Genomic DNA, 22,394 nt, shown 5'->3' on the forward strand with positions numbered 1-22,394 from the left:
GAGCAGAGGGAAGAAAAGAAAGGAGGAAAGAGGATGACTTTACCAACCCAGTGGCTTGAATAACTGTTGGTTCCTCCATTTCTATTGCCGCATGCACTGGTATTACCCAACAGAAGCAACCCTACATCTCTGAGGTTCCTGACACAAGTTGATATTTTTATGTCAGCAGAATCTTTAGTGGTAGCCCTTTCTTCGTTTTTGATATTGGTTATTTGTGCCTTCTCTCATTATAATTGATCAATATTGCCTGAAATTGTAAATGTTATTAACTTTTTAAAGAACCAGCACTCTGTAAATCTTCACTATTGTATGTTTGTTTTGTAGTTTATTAATTCCTGTTCCTATCTTTATTGTTTAAAATCCTTTTTTAAGTTTATTTCCTTTTCTTTTTTCTAATTTCTTGAGATGGATATTTAGATCATTGATTTTTAGCCTTCTTTTCTTTCTAATGTATGCATTGAAAGCTATAAATTTCTCATAGGCATGGCTTTAGCAGAATCCTATACATGTGGAATTTTATAATTTATCTTTAATGTCAAAATGTTTCTTAATTTCCAATATAATGTGTATTGACCCATGTATTGTTTATTAGTATAGTTGTTACATGGGTTTTTTTTTTGTGTATTATCTTTTTGTTATTGGTTCCTAACTTAATTTCAGTCCTTTAAATTTACTGACATTTTCCTGATACAATTTATAATCAATTTTTACAAATGTTCCATGTAGGGCTTGAAAAACATGTATTCTGCACTATTGAATTCAATGTCCTATGATGAACTCAATTTCTTATGTCGACTGTAAAAATAGTGTTAAGTATGTGTCTTTATTTTAGTCTGCTTATTTTATCAGTTACTGAGAGAAGTGTAATTAATCATTTCATCATACGATGATGAATTCGTATATCTGTCATTGTGTTTGGAAACCCTGGTGGCGTAGTGGTTAAGTGCTACGGCTGCTAATCAAAGGGTCAGCAGTTCAAATCCGCCAGGTGCTCCTTGGAAACTCTGTGGGGCAGTTCTACTCTGTCCTGTAGGGTCGCTATGAGTCGGAATCGACTCGACGGCACTGGGTTGGGTTTCTGGGTCATTGTGTTTATGTCAATTGTTTCTTTATATACTTTGAAGCCACCTAATAACAAGTGCACACAAATTTAGCCTAAAAAACTATTTTGTTTAAGTATAGAGACATCAGTATTTGCATGATATTTTTCCTTGTTTTTATATTCAGTCTTTCTGTGCCTTTATGTTTCAGATGTGTCTCTTTGTAAACAGCATATGGTTGTTTGGTGTTTTGATTTGTTTGCTTTTTCCCTTCTTCTTCTGTTCCAGTCTGGCAGCATTGGTCTTTTAACTCAAGGCCATTTACGCTTAAAGGAAGGACTGACTTTATACAAAACAATACTTTGGCTTCATTAGTAACAAATGTCTGCCTTAACATTGTCCTCTTTTCCAAACTGTCTGTATGGCATCAAATTGACAGCAGCAACTGAAAGGTTAGATAGGAGGCTTCTGGAGCAGTGAGTTTATGTTTTTAGGAGACAAACAATTCTAAAAAAGAGAGGGAGAATGGTTGTACAACTTGAAGAATGTAATCAATGTCACTGAACTGTGCATGTAGTAGTTACTGAATTTGTGTATATTTTCAACAAAATAAAGTAAGAACTGAAATATTTGACCTACTGTCTATTTTTTACTCGACTCATGTCCTTTATTTCTTTCCTCTCCTTTGTTACTTTTCTTTTATTGATTCTGTATTATTTCTTTTTCCTTTTTTTATTCTTTAATCTCTATGAGTTTGGAAGTTATATACTCTTTAACTAGTATATATGTGGTTACGCCTGAAATAATAAATTGCATCCTTGACTGATTAAAGTCTAATGTTAGTGGTATTTTACCTTCCTTCAATAAAAACTCCATAAAAAAAAAAAAAAAACCTTGTCCTTGAGTTGATTCTGACTCATAGCGACCCTATAGGACAGAGTAGAATGGGTTCAAGCCACCAACCTTATGGTTAGCAGCCAAGCTCTTAACCACTGCACCACCAAGGCTCCTTAAAAACACCATAAAAAATTAAAAGTTGTCATCCAGTCGATTCCGACTCATAACGACCCTAGAGGACAGAGTAGAACTGCCCCATAGGGTTTCCAAAGAGTGGCTGGTGGATGTGAACTGTGACCTTTTGATTAGCAGCCTTATCACTTCACCACTGTACCAGCAGGGCTCCTAAAAACACTTGACTTGAGTCAATTCCTACTCCTAGTGACTCTATATGACAGAACTGTCCCATAGAGTTTCCAAGGAGCTCCTGGAGGATTCCAACTGCCAGACTTTTGGTTAGCAGCTGTAGCACTAAGTGCTTTGCCACCAGGATTTTCTAAAAACACTTAGGACTGTGGAATTCAACTTAACCCCTCCTGACTTTTAAGCCATTGTTGTAAAGGTATTAATCCCATAAATATTCAACCTTCACAAAATATCATATTTATTGCTGATTTATGCAGTAAGCTTCATTTAGATTTACCCACATATTCATAACTGTCAATTCTCATCATTCCTTCCTGCAAATCCATGACCTTTTTATTCTTCCCTTTGATGCCTTCTTTAATGCAGATGCGCTGGTGGTGAAACCTACGAATTATTCTTTATCTGAAATTGTCTTTATTTAACCTTTATTCTTGAAGAACATTTTGCTAGGCATAGAATTCTAAACACATAGTTATTTCCTTTCATACGTCGAAGATATTAGTTTATTCTCTTCTGGACTGTATTCTGTTGTTACTGTTGAAAAAGATTATCTTTCAATCTTAATACAGTTCCTCTCTTATTGTAAAATTTGCTTTGATCCTGGTTTTCTGAAATTTCCATATGATGTGTCTGTGACTGGAATTTGTCATTTGTTATGCCTAAAATTGGTTGGGATTTTTGAGTAATGAATTATTTTTTCAGTTTTGGAATTTTTCAAATATTGCCTAAGTTTCATTCTTTTTCTACTTCTTGGGGGTATACTTATATTTAGGCTAGAACCCACAGTACTCTCTATATTTCCTATCTACAACAGAATACTCTCTGTTCTTCTGTTTGTGCTTTGTTCTAGAAAACATCACCTTATTCACTAATTTTTCTCTTCACTCATGTCTAATCTGTTATTAAACCCATCCACTTAGTTCCTAATTTGGATTCTTATAATTTTCCATTCTGAAATTTTTAATTTCTAGTTTTGTTTTTTAGTGTTGTTGTTATTTTGTTTTCCAAATCTGAAGTTTCATGTTTGATAGCTTCTAATTCTCTGTCTAATTTTCTAAGTCTAGAATTTATCTCTACAAGCATTGTGTGAGTGCTCGTCTTTCAGTCTATTTTGGGTAGTTCAATAATTTATAGTTACTGTGGTCATGTTTCTGCTGTATTTTTTTTTTTTTTTTTTTTTGCTGTTTCTTTTCATTTTTCTTATCTACTTCTGTGTCTACTTATTCTAGATTTTGTGGTAGGCATTGTGTGATGTTACTTTTCTTTGAAAGGATTTTAATTTACTGCCTTTAAGTGCCCAGGACACTATCAATTTGAAATAACTTTAACCAATTTTAGTATATGAAATCTTCTGAGTCATCCACATGATTCAAAGCCTAGCTGTAATCTAGGTAAAGACTGGTTTATTTCTGGTTCACGCTTATAACTGGGTGCAACTCTTCAGATTCCTACCCCTGAAAATAGAGTGATGTATTAGGAATGCCCTCTTGGCAAGCCCAGGGTCCCACTGTTGAACATCTAATCTTACAAAGGTGCCAAAATGCTATTCAGAACCTCAGTCACTTCTTCAAGATCAACAAATGTCCCACTGAGAAAAAGTCCCAAATGCCAACTCACATTATTGTTTTCTCTTCTTATGTGCAATCTTGGCCTGGTGATTTCTCACTATCTTTTTACTTCACTGATTGTTTTGAATATTTTAAAAATATTTCCTATAGATTATTTTAGCAGAGATGTTTGTACTAACTTAACTAGCCCGCTTGTACTGGATGTGAAAATTTACAATTAACTTTTAATTTTGTTAAAGAGTCACTAGGAAAAATCAGCTCCTAAAAGTAAGATGCACAGTTTTGTGACATATATGATTTTGCTCAGAAGAGTAAAGCTTATACTTCAAAAGTCAGGTGACTGGAAGCCTGCCACTTTCTCCCCATAACTTTCATAGCATCTTTAATATCCTTATTCCTTAAAGAATAGATTATAGGGTTTAGCATGGGAGTTACAACACTGTACAATACTGATATCAACCTGTCTTTCTCTAGTGAATAAGCTGAGATAGGTCTTGCATATGTGAAGATACCGCTTCCATAGTAAAGAAGAACAATGACCAGATGGGAGGCACATGTAGAAAATGCCTTTTGCCTTCCTTCTGAAGAACTGATCCTTAAAATGGTAGAAATGATATAAAGGTATGAAACAGTGATACACAAGAAAGGAGTCCAACCAAAGAAGACTCCAGCAGAGAACAACACTAGCTCATTGATAGAAGTGTCCCCACAAGACAAGATCAGCAGAGGTGGGATGTCACAGAAAAAATAATTAATCTGGTTATTTCCACAGAAGGGCAGGCGGAATGTCAGTACTGTGTGCACCACTGAGTTGAGGAAACCACCAGCCCAAGACGAGGCTGCTAACTGACTGTACATAGCCTTATCCATAATAACTGAATATCTTAAGGGTTTGCAGATTGCTACATAACGATCATATGCCATTGCTGCCAAGAGCAGAGACTCTGACCCCACAAAGAAAATAAATGCAAAAAGTTGAGCTATACAACACCCATAAGAAATGCTTTTCTTCTCTGACAGAAGATGCACCATCATCTGGGGAACGTTGGTGGTGCTATAGCAGATGTCAATAAATGCTAAGTTTTCCAGAAAAAAATACATGGGTATATGTAGATGTGTATCGATCATGGTTACCAAAATCAGAAAAATATTTCCTCCCAAAGTATAGATATAAGTTACTAGGAAGATGGTGAAAAGTAAAAATTGCAACTCATTTAAGTTGGAGAATCCCAAGATGATAAACTCAAACAGAGCTGTTTGGTTTTCTCTTTCCATAATGCAGATCTGGTTTGCTTTTTGAAATTGGGGACAGGGAACCACAGGCTTCTGTAATCATGTACTGCTCCAGAAATAGCCTACAAAACAAGAAAAAAACTTCACAAATAAAAGAGTAAGATTATTATCAACAACAACGTCTGGTGTGGCTGTAAAAATTCACAATCCCACAACAAATGAACCCTGCAATCTAGCATCCAGCATAAATATAAACACATCCATTCACCTTTAGGTCAAATCCCTTAAAATGAACAGAGCACGCAGTTTTGAAGTTGAAAATAAACCATAAAAGGATACATGCACCGTAAGGACAATCTGCTAGTGAGAGGAAATAAAGACCCATCTGCTTTGTTTTCCTGAAATCGTAGTGGCTCATGAGAGCCCATTGTTAAATTTTCAAGACTTTTCTAAGCTGGTTATTAAACACAGCCATTGGTAAGTATTCAAAAACTGTTATCCGCTTTATCAAAAATGTCACTCAAGTCCGCAATGAGTGAAATCCAGGCATACAACTCCATTGATTCACTTTTGTCTCACTTCTTAACATAAAGAAAAACTTCAACCAACATCCATGGCATTCATCGATGATGTGAGTGACTTATTTGTTGAAATGGATAGAATTCAAGCATTTATTCATAGTCTGATTTTGTCAAATCATTATTGGATTTCAACCATAGTTGAGTTACAGATACAAGTATTCAGCAAAAATCAACAAAAACACTCCATGAGTATCAATTATCTATATGTAATTGACAATAAAGAGTATTGTATATTTTATTATTACTTGTAAATTGTATATGACACATTCTTTACATCAGTTAACTTTATAATATACATTTGTGTGTGTGAGTGTATGCCTGTATATTTCCCTACCTCCTTGGAAAGGCAGTTGTTGAAACGTTTACTAGCCCATCACTGACTACAGCTTTTGAAGGTACTGCCTCTCTTTCTGGTTACCTGATTGAGTTCAGAGCAGTAAGGAACTTGCCCAAATTCACAGAGCAAGTAATCACCAACCTGATGATTCCAAGTTAATTAGGTCTGGAACCATAGTCCGAGCTCTTTCAACAACCTAAGATATAAATAGGTTTTATTCTGCATGCCAATTCTGACCTATTGGTAGAGGCTGCCTTATAACACTGTATGGATAAATTGAGTGAAGATATACCCCAGTTCATAGCTCAGCATATAATATACCCCATTCTACAATTTTTCATTCAATGGCATATTTTCTGGAACATAGTGTTTTTAAAACTTGCCAGAGAACAGCCTCCCTTTTTTTTTCTTTGTTGCTCTTGCTGTCACTCCTATCTCTCCTTCTCCCTTGTACACACATACACACACACACACACACACACACACATACACCTGAATTTTTAGGAGAAATCCCTACCAAAGGAAAATTAGACTTAGATAATGAGGATACGAGCAATAAAATTAGCTTTTGAAGGTTGTCCTCTATCTTGCTACTAGCTTCTCTTGAACACCTCTTCCCAGTCAGAAGGAACATGGGCCAGCCAGATCCTGGTACTCAGGTTAATCATGCCAGTCATCATACATCAGTAGTAATCATAACAGCATCAAGTTTATTAAAAAATATTTCATAACTTCATAGCTATAATAGTAAAAGGAAAGGAGGCAAAGCACATCAGAGCAAAAACTGTGACAAACTCAGCATCATCAACTACCTAATTAAATGAACACATAAATTTATATTTGTGACTATATAAATATCTGGTTATTTGTTGATAACTATCCACATGTGCTATATAGTCAAAAGAATGGGAGTTTTTGTAGAGTGTGTTTTCCAGATTGTAAAGTGATATGGAAAGGAGAGTTATTCTTTATAAATTAATGCACAAGATGGAAGTGAGTGTCAACCATAAAAAGATGATTTTAATGTTTATAATATGGAAAACACTCAAGGAGCATGGTTAGTTTGTATTCCCCAAATTGATTGGCTTGGATTTTTTGGATTATAAAATTTGTTGTTGCTGTTAGGTACCGTCCAGTAGAATCTGACTCATAGTGACACCATTTGATAGAGTATGACTGCCCAATAAGGTTTTCTAGGCTGTAACCTTAACAGGAGAAGATCACTAGAGCTTTCTCCTGTGGAGTGCCTGGGTAATTCAAACTACCAACCTTCTAGTTAGCAGCCAAGTTAACCATGTGTCACCAGGGCCACTGACTATAAGAGTAATGTGTTTATTATAGAATGTGTGTGGATAATACCGAAAAATAAAGTATTACAATAATCCATTATCCCAGCACCAGAGAAGACTTCTGCTAACATTTTGGTTTATGTCTTCACCTTGGCATGCATGTCAATAAATATCCTCTTGAAACATAATTTTTTTAGAGTTTTATATGATTCCATTATATGGAAATAACGTAGCTGTTAATATTTGTTTTATCGAAGGTTTTGTTATTATAATTAATGTTATAATGAACATCTAAATGATGATAACAAATATCCTTAGGTCCCTCTTTAAGTATTTTGTGAAAATAATTTCTTCGAATTGGCAAAAGGGACCATTTCTAGGATTTTGGTGCTACTTGTCGTATTATAATATTTTGATGTTTCACTGAAGAGAACGGCATAAGGATCATATTGGTTGATCTTAGACAATATATCAGAGATGAGAGAGGCAGAGCAAGAGAGTAAGGAGACCACAGTCTTTGTCCTTATCTCTGCCACCAACTAACGTTTTCAGTTCAGGAAAGTCATTTAGATTTTCTGATACTCAGAGGACTCATTTATAAAATTAAGGAAATATGCTGACTCCAGGACTCTAGGAAATTATTTTGATTATATGACAAAAATTAATCAGTCACTCTGGTTGTTTAGTGTAATAAAGATTTTTTTTAAAAATCAAATGCTTAAATCAATTTGTCACGTTTTATTCTAATTTTTGCCAAAGTAACAGTTAACTTATTTCTTCACGTTCGATATTATGATCTTAGGAGATCAGACTCCAACGAGAAAATCTAGGTGAAACACTAAGCAAAATAAACCATGAATGGAACAATATTGAGAGAGCAATTCACTGACCTTTGCCACTCTGTGGATCACAGCAGTCTTCTCTGCAATTGATCATGGGGGTGGTGCAGGATAGGGCAGCGTTTCCTTTCATTGTGCATGAAGTGACCATGAGTCAACTTGATGGTAGCTAATAACAACAAAGATGCCAAATACCTTACCTATTTATTATGTTTGTTGTTTATTGCCTGTTCTCCCTCCAGAATATAAGCTTCGACATCATTGTATTGGCTAGTTTTGTTAATGATGCATCCCAGGCACCTAGAACAGTATCTGAACACAACGAACATTTGGTAAATGTTGAATCAATTTTTAGGGTCATTATTCATTAAAAATTAACTTGGAAAATTTATTCCTCTATGCTGAAAGCAAAATGAACATGAGCCAAAACACAGGATAATTTCTTTGTTGCACCAACACAACTTAATTTAGCCCCAATTACCCAGTTTGGAAACGCTGGTGGCGTAGTGGTTAAGTGCTACAGCTTCTAACCAAAAAGTCAGCAGTTCAAATCCACCAGGAGCCCATTGGAAACTCTATGGGGCAGTTCTACTCTGTCCTATAGGGTCCCTGTCAGTTGGAATTGACTCGACAGCAACAGGTTTGTTTGTTTGTTTGTTTGGTTTGGTTCAGTTTGCTTTTCAGTGGTGATGAATCAACCAGGAATTTTCATGGAGAAAAATACTGTAACCTTTATAAAGAAAAAGTACTCTTTTCCTCAGTATGTGTGAGCAAGGCTGAAATTCTCTTTCTTATTTTTTGCTACCATCCCTACCCGCTTACCTTTGGAACCACCCTGACTATAGCAAGAAGCTGTCACTGTCTTTCCTCTCTCCCAATTCATATGTCAAACTAAAGAACCCTCTTCTTTTCTTCTGTTTGTATGATTTATATATATATATAAACACCATTCTATAGTGAAAATCTAATTACTTTTCCTTAAACAGCAACAAAAGAGACCTTGGGGACTTTGAGAATCTTACTAGTGAATAGGGTGTATTGTAAAATAGTCCAGGTGGCAAAATTTTTTAAAAATAATACTTCCATAAAAAAAGTTATCAGTTTCTGTAGTAAATTTTGTTCCTTAATATTGGATATTGATGGAAATATTATTAAGATAACTGATGTTAATGTGAGCTTCATCATACAATTAGAGAAATTTAAATTGCATATGTCTCATTATATTTTTGTAACTCTTTGTCTAATTTGAACCAGAAAACAACTTTTGAATTAGGTGTGTGTGGTAGGCTGAATTCTAAGATGACTCCCAAAGACCCTCACCATTGTAAAAGCTCCCACCCTAGAGTGTGAACAAAACAAAACATGCAAATATGACGAGATATTGCACCTGTGATCATATTACCTTATATGGCAAAAAAGAGATGAACGAATGGCAATATGAAATTTAATTGTAAATGTAAATAAATATTGATGAATAATACATTAACAATAGTGCCCTAAATTCTAACCTACATACAAAATTAATTTAAAGGAAAAAATAACACATAAGTCAGGAGGGAAGCAAATGGAGTTAAGGTGTTCTAACATCCTTATGTTATCTGGAAAGTAGTTAGCATACTAATTTATACACTATTTTAATAAACCAAGGATACATGCTATAAATTTTAGGGTAACTATTAAAAGAATAATAAAATGGTATATCTAACAAATTGATAAAGAAAAATATATATATGTGTGTATGTTTCACAGTTTATACAAGATAATTCAAGAAAAAAGAGAAAGGAAAATAAGAGTTGAAAGACAAATAGAAAGTACACTGGAGAATGATATATTTAAACCTAAACATATCTGTTAATATTTTTAATGCAAACAGAACATTCTAATTAAAAGATAAAGATTTTCAGGATGCATCAAAATAGCTAACTTTAGGCTGCTTGCAAAAAACAGACTTTAAATAGACAAAAAAACAAGATTAAAAGTAAGAGAACAAAAAAAATACCATGTGAACAATAATCAAAATAAATCTGGTAGACCTATAATAGTATCAGATAAAGTGAAGCATAAGAAAACAAAGCATAACTACTAGAGGTAAAGAAAAATGTTTCATGTAGATAAGGTGGACCATCTTCCAGGAAGACATAATTGTAAGCTTCTACTCAACTAAAATATAACCTCACATTATATAATGTAAACATTAATAGAATTAAGAGAAAATATGAGTTGCAATCATAGTTGAAGATATTTTAACACACATTTCTCAATTACTTATATAACAAGCAGGCAAGGTACCCGTACATGAACCATGTTTTTCCAATTGGACCATGTCAGGCCGTTGAGACAAAGTAAAGCCACACGAAGTAAAGCTCTTTCTCAAACATCATCAGAACATGCAGCATGAGCAAAAATTAGATTTCTGTTACTTTAAGCCACTGAGTTTGGGGATTATTTATGTATGTATACATATAAATGGTCCTGTGGCATGCAGAAAATGAAGAAATATTTATTCAAGAAAATCCACTAGAGCTTGGTAAGAATGGCAAGAATCTGTGGTGTTTCACTCAGGACCCACCCTCTACCTTCTCCCTCCCAGCTCAGCGGGAGAGAAACTCTACTGCACACTAATGCAGCCAAGAGTACAGGGCTCCATCTTGTTCTAGCTTCCCATCAGTGGACTATCTTTTCAGAAGTGGCAGATCATCAGCATTTCTCAGCCTGGCCCCAGATTTCTGTTGCTGAAGCTAATTTTAGTGTGAGTACAGCTGAGATAGGGGTTCTCTGTTTCCACTTAGCCCTCACTAGTGGTATGGAGGCTCTACCTTGGGTGTGGTGCCAATGAAAATAGGGGGGCCAATTGTCATTGTCCTGATTTGCAGACCGTGCTAACACACTGGGAAAAGCAAGCTGAGAAGATTGTGGCTATTGGCCCACCCACTCCCAATGAGCACTCAGCTTTTAAAGCAGAATATCACTCACACAGTGGGTTCACCATTGTCCATTAGAGTCAATGTATGAACTTGAGTATATCCCACCTGAATTTAGAGACCATTTAATTGTACTTACGTGGAAACTGCACATAGATCAAGAGGAAGTCATTCGAAGAAAACAAGAGGATTCTACGTGGTCTAAAATCAGGAAAGTTGTGCATCAGGGTTGAATCGTTTCACCATGCTTATGCTATATTTATTCTGAGCAAGTAATCCAAGAAGCTGGACTATATGAAAAAGAATGGGCATCAGGATTGAAGACAGACTCATTAACAGCCTGCAATATGTAGATGACACAGTCTTGCTTTCTGGGAGTAAAGAAGACTTGAAGTATTTACTGATGAAGATCAAAGACTACAGCCTTCAGTATGGGTTACACTTCAGCATAAAGAAAACAAAAATCCCCACAACTGAATCAATAAGTAACATCATAATAAATGGAGAAAAGATTGATGTTGTCAAGGATTTCATTTCACTTGGATCCACAGTCGATACCCATGAAAACAGGAATCTAGAAATCAAACAAAATATTGCCTTGGGCAAATCTGATAAAAAGTCCTCTGTAAAGTGTTACAAAGAAAAAGTGTCACTTTGAGGACTAAGGTGCGCTTGATTCAAGCCATGTTTTTTTACTCTTCATATGCATCAAAAGCTGGACAATGAATAAAGAAGACTGAAGAAGAATTGATGCCTTTGAATTATGGGGTTAACAAAGAATATTGAATATACCATCGACTGCTGGAAGAACGAACCAATTTGTCTTGGAAGAAGTACAGTCAGAATGCTTCTTAAAGGCAAGGATAGCAAGTCTTCATCTTACATACTTTAAACATGTTGTCAGGAGGGACCTGACAACCTAGCGAAGGGCATCATGCTTGGTAAAGTAGGGGGTCAGTGAAAAAGAGGAAAACCCTTAACAAAATTGATTGACACAGTGGTTACAAATATGGGCTCAAAAAGCAATGATTGTGAGGATGGCGCAAGACTGAGCAGTGTTTCGTTCTATTGTACATAGGGTCACTATGAGTCGATGGCACCTGACAACAACATCATTGTCTCCACACCAGGGGTCAGAGTCATTGTCTCAGAAATTTTGCATGGAGGAGAAGCAGAGAACCTGGAAGAGAGACAGAAGGAAAAAGCCCACCAGACTTAGAACAAATTTCGACAATTGACCTGGAAACCACTCCTGTCAGTGGAGCCCAAATTTAATTGGGTTAGCCCACAGAGCAACTTAGGCCCCCAGGGCATTATTGAAAACAATACAGCAATCAATCAGCAATTAGTGGAGTTTAACAGCTAGGGGTGGCCAAGGAAACAGATAGGCAGAAACAGCCTAGGAAAACCACTCTCAACCCAAGGTGACTATGGGTGTACCCAAGATTGTACCCTCCTGAGGGGCAACATCGTAGGCTAACACTGCAGCTATCACTTCAAGAAAGCTGAAGTATCAGAAAAAATAAGCTTTAAACATAAAAGGAATAGAAATGAGAGCCCAGAAATAAATCCATATATCTGTGGTCAACAATAATTTTTATTGTGCTTTAAGTGAAAGATTACAAATCAAGTCAGTCTCTCACACAAAAACCCATATACACTTTGCTACATACTCCCAATTACTCTCCCCCTAAAGAGACACAGAAACGCTGGTGGTGTAGTGGTTAAGTGCTACAGCTGCTAACCAAAAGGTCCGCAGTTTGAATCCACCAGGTGCTCCTTGGAAACTCTATGGGGCAGTTCTACCCTGTCCTATAGGGTCTCTATGAGTCGTTGGAAGGAGACAGCCTGCTCTCTCCCTCCACTCTCTCTTTTCGTTTCCACTTCGCCAGCTTCTAACCCCCTCTACACTCTCATCTCTCCTCCAGGCGGGAGATGCCAACATAGTTTCAAGTGTCCACCTGATCCAAGAAGCTCACTCCTCGCCAGCATCCCTCTCCAACCCATTGTCCAGTCCAATCCCTGTCTGAAGAGTTGGCTTTGGGAATGGTTCCTGTTCTGGGCCAACAGAAGTTCTGGGGGCCATGACCACTGAGGTCCTTCTAGTCTCAGTCAGACCATTAAGCCTGGTCTTATGAGAATTTGGGGTCTGCATCACACTGCTCTCCTGCTCCCTCAGGGGTTCTCTGTTGTGTTCCCTGTCAGGGCAGTCATCGGTTGTAGCTGGGCACCATCTAGTTCTTCTGGTCTCAGGATGATGCAGTCTCTGGTTCATGTAGACCTTTCTGTCTCTTGGGCTCGTAATCACCTGGTGTCCTTGGTGTTCTTCACTCTCCTTTGATCCAGGTGGGTTCAGACCAATTGATGTATCTTAGATGGCTGCTTTCTAGTGTTTAAGACCCCAGATGACACTCTTCAAGTGGGATGCAGAATGTTTTCTTAATAGATTTTATTATGCCAATTGACTTAGATGTCCCCCGAAACCATGATCCCCAGACCCTTGCCCCTGCTCTGCTGGCCTTCAAAGCATTCAGTTTATTCAGAAAACATCTTTGTTTTTGGTTTAGTCCAATTGTGCTGAGCGGTAAACTAATTTTTGACAAAGATCCCAAGACCACTTGAAGGGGGAAAAAATAATCTTCTCACCAAATGATGCTGGGAAAACTCGATAGCCACTTATAAAAGAATGAAGTTGGATCCTTGCCTGAAGCCATTTACAATGATTAACTAAAAATGTATCAAGTACATATGCTCACACCAAAATAAGATGGGAATATTCATGCATAAAATACCTTCAATGAAGAATCTGGTTTTAAAAAATGGCATGAAGAAATAAGAAATGCTTGGCAATGTCACCATGGATCAAAAGGCACTATCTTCAAATGTTAAATTTTCAAATAATTTTCAAATTAATTAGCTCAGTACCATGAGGTGAGGATCTTTATTAAATTAGACCCTTAAAAAGCCTTCAAACTTGTATATAACCATATTTATCCAAAAATAACAAAAGCAATAAGGAGACGTATTATTTATGTAGCTTTTACCATGTTCCAACAACTACATTATAGATTATTATATAGATAATTCCATTTAATCTTCCCAACTGATGAGACAATTTTTCTAGTATATCCACTTTATAGGGAAGGGAACTGACAGTTACAGAGCTTAAGTTACTTGCTTGCGTTCATATGCACACACAGAATCATTTTCTTATGTGTACAGGTCCCTTTGTTGTTATTGTTGTTGTGTGCCATCGAGTCAATTTCAACTCATAACAACCCTATATAACAGAGTATAATTGCCCCATTGAGTTTCTTAGGCTGTAGTCTTTATGGGAGCAGATCGCCAGGTCTTTTCTCCTGTAGAACAGCTGGTGGGTTCTAACATCCTGCCTTTCGGTTAGCAACCTAGAGCTCCTTGTGGGTCTCTGGCCATCAGCAAGGACTTAATTTAAAGCATTCTTCAAAATCTTGTTCTAAGAGGCTTTGATGCAGGATGATTATGTCCAGATATTTTTCTCTGATCTGGTATTTTTTTATCACTTGATTTATTATACTTTGATGACCTTCAGTATATCATATGCTCTGAATCAACCAAGAGAATTGGATGACTATTCAGGGTAAGTGCCAAGGAAACCCTGTGACTGTGGGTGAGTGGCTTCACAACCAGGGTAAGGAAACCCAAGCTCAGATGTTATGCTGATGCCACGATACTATCCGACCAGTCTCTTCCCGTAATTCAAGATAAATAATGGGGTCTACTGTGACTTCTAGAGACTCCATATCAGGAATGGCAGTGTTGTACCACCAACTTGAATAACTGCCTTCAGGCCAAGGACAGGCATAGAGAGCTGGGGAAGAAAGGAATGTTTGCTTGCAGGCTTCTACACTATTTGAGTTTTTATTGCATGCAGGCAATTATATTTTACGTATTTTATTGCATTCTAATATAGAAATTCAAAATTGTACTTGTCATAACTGTACAGCACTGTAACTTTTCATAAACTGAACACACCCAGGCAACCAGCCTCCCAGTCAATAGGTAAAGAACTACCAGTACTCCTAGAAGCCCGTCTTTTCCTCTTTTTCAGAACATCCACCTCAGAGGCAATCAGTATTCTGATTCTGATGGCACAAGTTAAATTCACTTATTTTTGTAATTTAGGCAGCTGGCTTTTTAAATTCACAATCTTCTTTCACTATGCGTATAAACATTTAAGTAAAAAATATATTGACTATTTTGTGTGGAAAAATGGAACTGAAATTAGCAAAAACCTGTAGAAAATCACTCAAAAATTTATATTTATGTGGAGCAGAATAGAAGAATGGGAATTCCAGAACGCTTAATTGTGCTCTTGAGGAACCTTTACTTAAATCAAGAGGCAGTTGTTCAGACAGAACAAGAGGATACTGATTAGTTTCAAGTCAGGAAAGGTTTGCATCAGGGTTGTATTCTTCCACCATACTTATTCAATCTGTATGCTGAGCAAATAATATGAAAAGCTGGATTATATGAAGAAGAACGGGGCATCAGGGATGGAGGAAGACTCCTTAACAACCTGGGTTATGCAGATGACACACCTTGCTTGCTGAAAGTGAAGAGAACTTGAAGCACTTACTAATGAAGATCAAAGACCACAGCCTTCAGTGTGGATTGCATCTCAACATAAAGAAAACAAATATCCTCACAACTGGACCAATGAGCAACATCATGAAAAATGGAGAAAAGATTGAAGTTGTCAAGGATTTCATTTTGCTCGGATCCACAATCAACAGCCATGGAAGCAGCAGTCAAGAAATCAAACATGCATTGCATTGGGTAAATCTGCTGCAAAAGACCTCTTCAAAGTGTTGAAGAGCAAAGATGTCACCTTGAAGACTAAGGTGCACCTGATCCAAGCCATGGTATTTTCAATCGCATAATGTGCATGTGAAAGCTGGACAATGAATAAGGAAGACTGAAGAAGAGTTGACGCCTTTGAATTGTGGTGTTGGTGAAGAATATTGAAAACGCCATGGGCTGCCAAAAGAACAAACAAATCTGTCTCAGAAGTAAAGCCAGAATGCTCCTTAGAGACAAGGATGGCGAGACTGTGTCTTACATACTTTGGACATGTTGTCAGGAGGGATGAGTCCCTGGAGAAGGACATCATGCTTGGCAGAGTACAGGGTCAGCGGAAAAGAGGAAGACCCTCAAGGAGGTGGATTGACATGTGGCTGCAACAATGAGCTCAAGCATAACAACGATTGTAAGGATGGCTCAGGACCCGGCAGTGTTTCGTTCTGCTGTTCGTAGAGTGGTTATGAGTCAAAACTGACTCGATGCCATCTGACAACAACAACAATAATGGATTTCTATTATGACATTTTATTCGTGTGCCAACAAACCAATCTTAGGTACAAAACTATATGTTAATATAAGGATATTGTTGTTTATCACTCTAGTTCGAATACATACAAATATATTTAGTAAACCTCTGCAGAGTCCTGTAAATCACATTTTTATGAATGTATAAAGTCCCTCTCCATCAGTAACTAGCTAGAAACACACTTATAGGTTATTAACAGAAATTGTTAAAACTGTGACTTGTGTAAAAGTGAATATGGTGTTTAGGAGACAGCGAGCAAGGAAAAAAAACAGCAAGAGTGACAGAAAGAAAGGACAATACCAAGATTTAGAGACAGACAAGTTAAATTGAAAAAAAGATAGAGAACCAGAGGTCCTGGGTATTCACGATGATCTAATACCTATGCCAATCAATATATTTACTAGAAAAAATAAAGTCGAGTTGGTCATTTGGTATCATTTTATACAAGAACAGTAAATAACTGTCAAAATATTAATCGTGTGTGTGTATGTGTGTGTAGAGATACAACCAGTATATCTGAGGACAGTTCAAATATAAAAGAAAATACTTAAGGAGCTTTTATTATTTATAATTGATGATTATTTTATAATCATTAATATCTTGTGGGCCTAGGTGTAACCTAGACTGTTATACCTTTGTGATAATGGTATGAGATACCAAAAAGAATACTACTTCCCCTTTAGACATTCTCTATTCACCCTAGATTTTATCTCAATCTATAGCATCTTCTTTAATTACCACATTCTGTCTTACTTGAGGTCATTTCTATTCTTATTAACTCCTCTTAATAGAGTATAAATTCCCTAAAGGTTAAGACTATATTTTATTTATTATTACTCTTATCATCTGAAAAATTGACTGAACCATGCTCAAATAAGTTAATTTGCCACAAAGTTATCTTTGATAGTAAAGACTGCAGCTTTATCTCAAGCTAAAAGTCCTAAAAATATATTGTTCAGGACATAAAGAGGACAACTGAATTGCTGAGAAGAACAAATTCAAGTCAACATCATATCTTTGTGCTGTCCATAAAAAAATAGCCTAATTTATTTTTACTACAGATGTTTCTTTAGGGTTAACACAGATGAGTAAAAATTAAGAATAATCCTTGATGCTTAGCTTTCACAGCACACATCTAAGCTGTCAGCAAATATTAAAAGTTATGTTTTCAAAATACATCCAGAATCTAACTACCTCTCTTAGCTCCACCACTATCACCCTGGTCTAAGCCACCATCAAGTCTCATCTAAAGGACAACAAGGGAATCCTAACCAATTCCAAGGAAACCCTGATGGCGTAGTTGTTAAATGCCACAGCTGCTAACCAAAAGTTTGGCAGTTCGAATCCACCAGGTGCTCCTTGGAAACTCTATAGGGCAGTTCTACTCTGTCCTACAGGGTCTCTATGAGTCAGAATTGACTCAGTGGCAACAGGTTCAGTTTGGATTGGTAACCAATTCCGAAGAGCCCTGATGTCACAATAATTAAGCACTCTGCTGCTAACAGAAAGGTTTGAACTCACCAGCCGCCCCACGGGAGTGAAGACCTGGCAATCTGCTCCTGTAAGATTTCAGCCTAGGAAACCTTATAGGGAAGTTCTGCTCTGTCCTACAGGGTCTCTATAAGTTGCAATCATCTGGATAGCACACAAAAACCAATTTGCTGCCCTACTCTTTATTCTCAGCATAGCATTCATAGCAACACAGAAGTTATATCAAGTCAGTTCATTGATCAAACACCCTAATGTCATCCTATATCACTCAGTGTAAATGCTAAATTAAAAAATAATAATAATAATAATAATAATGACATAGCCTTGTCTCTGCCTTTAACTTCCCTCACACTCTCTATTGCCCACTGAGTTCAGGCACATTGACCACCTTGCTTTTCCTCACACCCAGCAAGCACACTCTACCCCAATGCTCTTTGCTGTTCTTTCTGCATAGAATAAAATCAGATATGCAGATGTTAATATATCCTCAGATGCTTGCATGACTCACTCCCTCATTTCCTTCAGAATTATGCTCAAATGTCACCTTCTTGGAGAAGGCTTTGTTGACTCAACCTTACAAAAGGGTACCAACCTCAGCACACTGTTTCTTCTTTACCTTCCCTAACATGTATGACCTTCTGACAGCAACACACATTTACTTATTCATCTTCTAAATAACCATATTAAGACCTCATGGCATGCCTCTGGATTTTTTGAACTACCGTACGCTGTATCATATCCTTGAACATTTTTCTGCTCAAACAATATTTTGAAAGAATGACAAAAGGAGTAAACAACCAAATGAATAGTAATTGGACACATGTGAGTGAAGAACCTAATCACCAATGGTACAAATTCTAAAAGGAAAATAAAATTCAAGAAATGTAATTATAGATGATAAAATGAGTCTCATAAAAATCACATGCAATTTTCATTTGTTCTAGTTTTGCCACCAGCCATCCTTAGAGAACAGCTTCCTCCCAAAGAGTTTCCTCAGAGCCAATGTCACTTCCTTATTCCTAAGCGTGTATATCAGTGGATTCAGCACTGGGGTAATGGTGGTGTGTATGACAGCCACAAACCGTCCCTTTATCACAGAGGTAGTGGAGGTAGGGGGAATGTAGGTAAGGCCCACAGTTCCATAGAAGAGACAAACCACCATGAAATGGGAGGCACAAGTGGACAGAGCCTTGTGGAGTGCGCTGAAGGACCGGTGCTTGAACACAAGGAAGCCAATAATGTAAAAGTAGGAGAGGAGGGTCAGGAAGCAAGCTGCCATGGCTAGGCTGCAAGTGACAATGAAAATGAGCCACTGATTGAGCCGCTTATCACCACAAGCCAATTCCAAGAGAGGCTTGACATCGCAGAAGAAGTAGTTGAGCTTCTGAGAGCCACAAAAGTTCAGGCGTGCAGTCATGACTGAATGCATCAGGGCGTAAAACAAGCTGGTGAGCCAGGCCACACCTGCCAGCAGAATGCACACCTGGGGGCTCATGATGACCATGTAGCGGAGTGGGTAGCAAATGGCCACAAATCGGTCAAAGGCCATGATGGTCAGCAACATGGTCTCGGTGCAGCCCAGGAAGTGAAAGAAGTGTAGCTGGGTGATGCAGCCTGGGAAGGAGATAGCCTTTCGAGTGGAAAGGAGGTTCGACATGAGCTTGGGCAGTGTCACTGAGGAATAGCAGATATCAAGACAAGAAAGGTTTCCCAGGAAAAAATACATAGGGGAGTGGAGTCTTGGCTCTGAGATAACAATCACTAGTATGGCCCCATTTCCAAATAGAATTATCAGGTATAGAATGAGGAATACCGTGAAGATTACTGGCTGCAGCTCCTGAATACGGGTCAGTCCCAGCAAAAGAAACTCATTTGCTCTAGTGATGTTCTCCATTGCTTTGGGAAGGAAACATAACAGTGACAATTAGCAAATTGGTTTCAGTCTATTTTTCAGGGTTAAGTGAAGAAAGTTTATCTTCTTGGAGGCTATCAGAATGAGCTATGGTGAGCAGAATGATTAGGAATTCTGGAGATGAATTCATTTGCAACATAATTAAGGAAAACAAATACATGATAAATTCTGAGTAACTGTGATATAAGTGATACATAGAAGTAAGAAGGAGACTCAAAAATGCTTAGTTAAACCTAAAAAGCATCTCATAAAGAATAAAGTCAGATATTCAGAGACGACATTTTAAAAAGTTAGAAGAGTCGGACTCAACAGTAGCATCATCTATAGCATGAAAATTAATTTATCCAATTAAAGTCTGTCAAAGGTGCATTTGCAAAATTTGATTTTTTTTTTTTTACATGGCAGTAACAGAAATTATTATTCTTGGGTAGTGGTAGAAGTACGGCAGTACCTTGACCCAAATCTCCCCCCACTTAACATAAAAGCAAAAGACAAAGAGAATAAACTTTCCCACAACCCAAGCCTTCATTGAACCTAGAAGACATTAAAAAAGTAAATAAATAAAATTCTTGAATTTCAAATAACGCGTAGGAAGAAGGGCTACACACTAGCAGAATTGGCACGGGTAGTCACCACAGTACATCACAGTAGCAGCAAGGCTTCACATGCAGAAAGGAAGAACCCAAACTTTTGAGACGTACTGGAAGCAGGACGATTTTGAAGACACCAGAAAATAACCAACCTTGTAAAGAGAGTTCCCCCCGCCCAACACCAGTGATTTGCTGTGGGAATGTCATGAAAGACCAAGGCGGGGTACTGGCTCTGAGGAAGTAGAGAGAAAAGCTTGCTGACTGCAAAGAGATTAAAGGCGTGGCAATGAAGAAGGGCCTTTGAGGCAAAAACCTGGCAAAACTACCTCATCTTCTCCGTCCATAGGAATCTCCTGCTAATTACTTGTCCCCCAAAATAAAACTTACCCGAATATGAACAATACATAGTAAAAAATTCTGCATCCATGTAAGGTACAAGAAGAAAGAAAAAAAGAAAATCGTAATTTCTCAACAGAAGAAATCTCACCTGAAAAGTGTTGTTGTGAAGCATAGGAAACCTACAGAAATGTGTTTCAAATTGCAGCTGTAACAGAATTTTTTTAGTGGGCAAAGAATATACAAATATGAAAAACAGAAATGCAAATTAAAATACAATGAAATGGCATTTTGACAAAGATCAAAATCTTCGTGATGACATTGTATTTGCTTGAGGTGGTTATATACACAAGTGGGAATGCCAACTGATTCAACCTCTAAAAAAGGCCAGTTTTCATAACTATCAAAACTGGAAATGCTCACAGACTTTGAAGTAACAATTCTACTTCCTAGAATTTGTTCTTCAGATGTATTTACACATGTCAAAAATTATATATGTACCATTCATTTATATATTCATTTAAGCACTGCAAGACGAAAAAGATTAGAAACAAAATGTCCAGCCATACGGAATTGGTTAAATAATTTTCAATACAAAGAAATCTTAAAATAAACAAGGCAGCACTATGTATACTATACTCAGCAACATACATACAAAAAAAAAAAAACTCACAAATACATACATATAAAGTCACAATGCAACTATACCTACTTTAAACTATATCTACTTTAAAAAAAGAATGATCAAACAGATCAGAAAATTCAAAGCTTTTCTAGGTTGACTTGTGCCAGAAGTATACTTGTCTCCACCTTAAATTTCCACAGCCTAATTTCAAAGAGGTTTCCCAGTTACCCTAACCCACCTTTTCAATTCCTTTCCATCAAAAAAGTCTCATTCTAATCTAACCTCTTTTGTTCTGCCTCCTACCTGTGCCAATGCACCCTACTCTCTCTCATCTTGGAATGAATGCATCTTCTGGGTGCATAAGGAAGTCCAGGAATTAGGACTGGGATGTATTGATCATCTGCTTCAATAAAAGTAACAAGGAGATTTGGGGCCGCTCAAAGCCTCATATGACAATCAGCTTACATTTAAGCGTAGGAATAAATCTCAGAAGACTTTGCTTTCATTCCTCTTCTAACCAGAAGATAAACAAGCTGAGTCCCCTCTGAATATCCCAGTGGTGTCCCAGGCATAGATGTCTTGGGATTTCCTCTCAAAAGTCTTTATTCTATTTTTCTCTTTCCATTTATATTAGATTATTTCCTTTTGTATGTGTTCTTATGAGAATATTGAGCTTTATATAACACAGAAACCACCCTAGCACACCTGGAATGAATACTACTTGGTTGTTGTTGTTGTTAGGTGCCGTCGAGTCGGTTCCGACTCATAGCGACCCTATGCACAACAGAATGAAACACTGCCCACTCCTGCGCCATCCTTACAATCGTTATACTTGAGCTTATTGTTGTAGCCACTGTGTCTATCCACCTCGTTGAGGGTCTTGCTCTTTTCTGCTGACCCTGTACTCTGCCAAGCATGATGTCCTTCTCCAGGGATTGATCCCTCCTGACAACATGTCCAAAGTATGTAAGACGCAGTCTCGCCATCCTTGCCTTTAAGGAGCATTCTGGCTGCACTTCTTCCAAGACAGATTTGTTCTTTCTTTTGGCGGTCCATGGTAT

The 22,394-nt window shown here is 37.2% G+C and overlaps 2 protein-coding genes across 2 annotated transcripts in view; both read right to left on the bottom strand.

Annotated features, from left to right (window-relative positions):
* Window positions 1-4,118: 4,118 nt before the first annotated feature.
* LOC126075492 (olfactory receptor 5V1-like) overlaps window positions 4,119-22,394 on the bottom strand; it is a 218,902-nt gene continuing 200,626 nt past the window's right edge. Inside the window, exons 5-6 of the mRNA XM_049883341.1 lie at window positions 8,291-8,402; window positions 4,119-5,166 (exon numbers count right to left, since the gene is read on the bottom strand). Coding sequence (XP_049739298.1) covers window positions 4,130-5,086 — 957 coding nt within the window. The 5' untranslated portion in view covers window positions 5,087-5,166; window positions 8,291-8,402 and the 3' untranslated portion in view covers window positions 4,119-4,129. The remainder of the gene's footprint in view (window positions 5,167-8,290; window positions 8,403-22,394) is intronic.
* On the bottom strand, window positions 18,811-19,764 carry LOC126066078 (olfactory receptor 12D3-like). The gene has a single exon (XM_049866937.1). The coding sequence runs from the start codon at window positions 19,762-19,764 to the stop codon at window positions 18,811-18,813; it is 954 nt and encodes a 317-aa protein (XP_049722894.1).

This window comes from Elephas maximus, chromosome 1 (genome assembly GCF_024166365.1).
Source record: "Elephas maximus indicus isolate mEleMax1 chromosome 1, mEleMax1 primary haplotype, whole genome shotgun sequence".
Taxonomy (NCBI): Eukaryota; Metazoa; Chordata; class Mammalia; order Proboscidea; family Elephantidae; genus Elephas; species Elephas maximus.

Bases quoted from the DNA above. Each gene is read 5' to 3' on its own strand.
- LOC126066078 (XM_049866937.1), bottom strand. From the start codon at position 19,764: ATGGAGAACATCACTAGAGCAAATGAGTTTCTTTTGCTGGGACTGACC.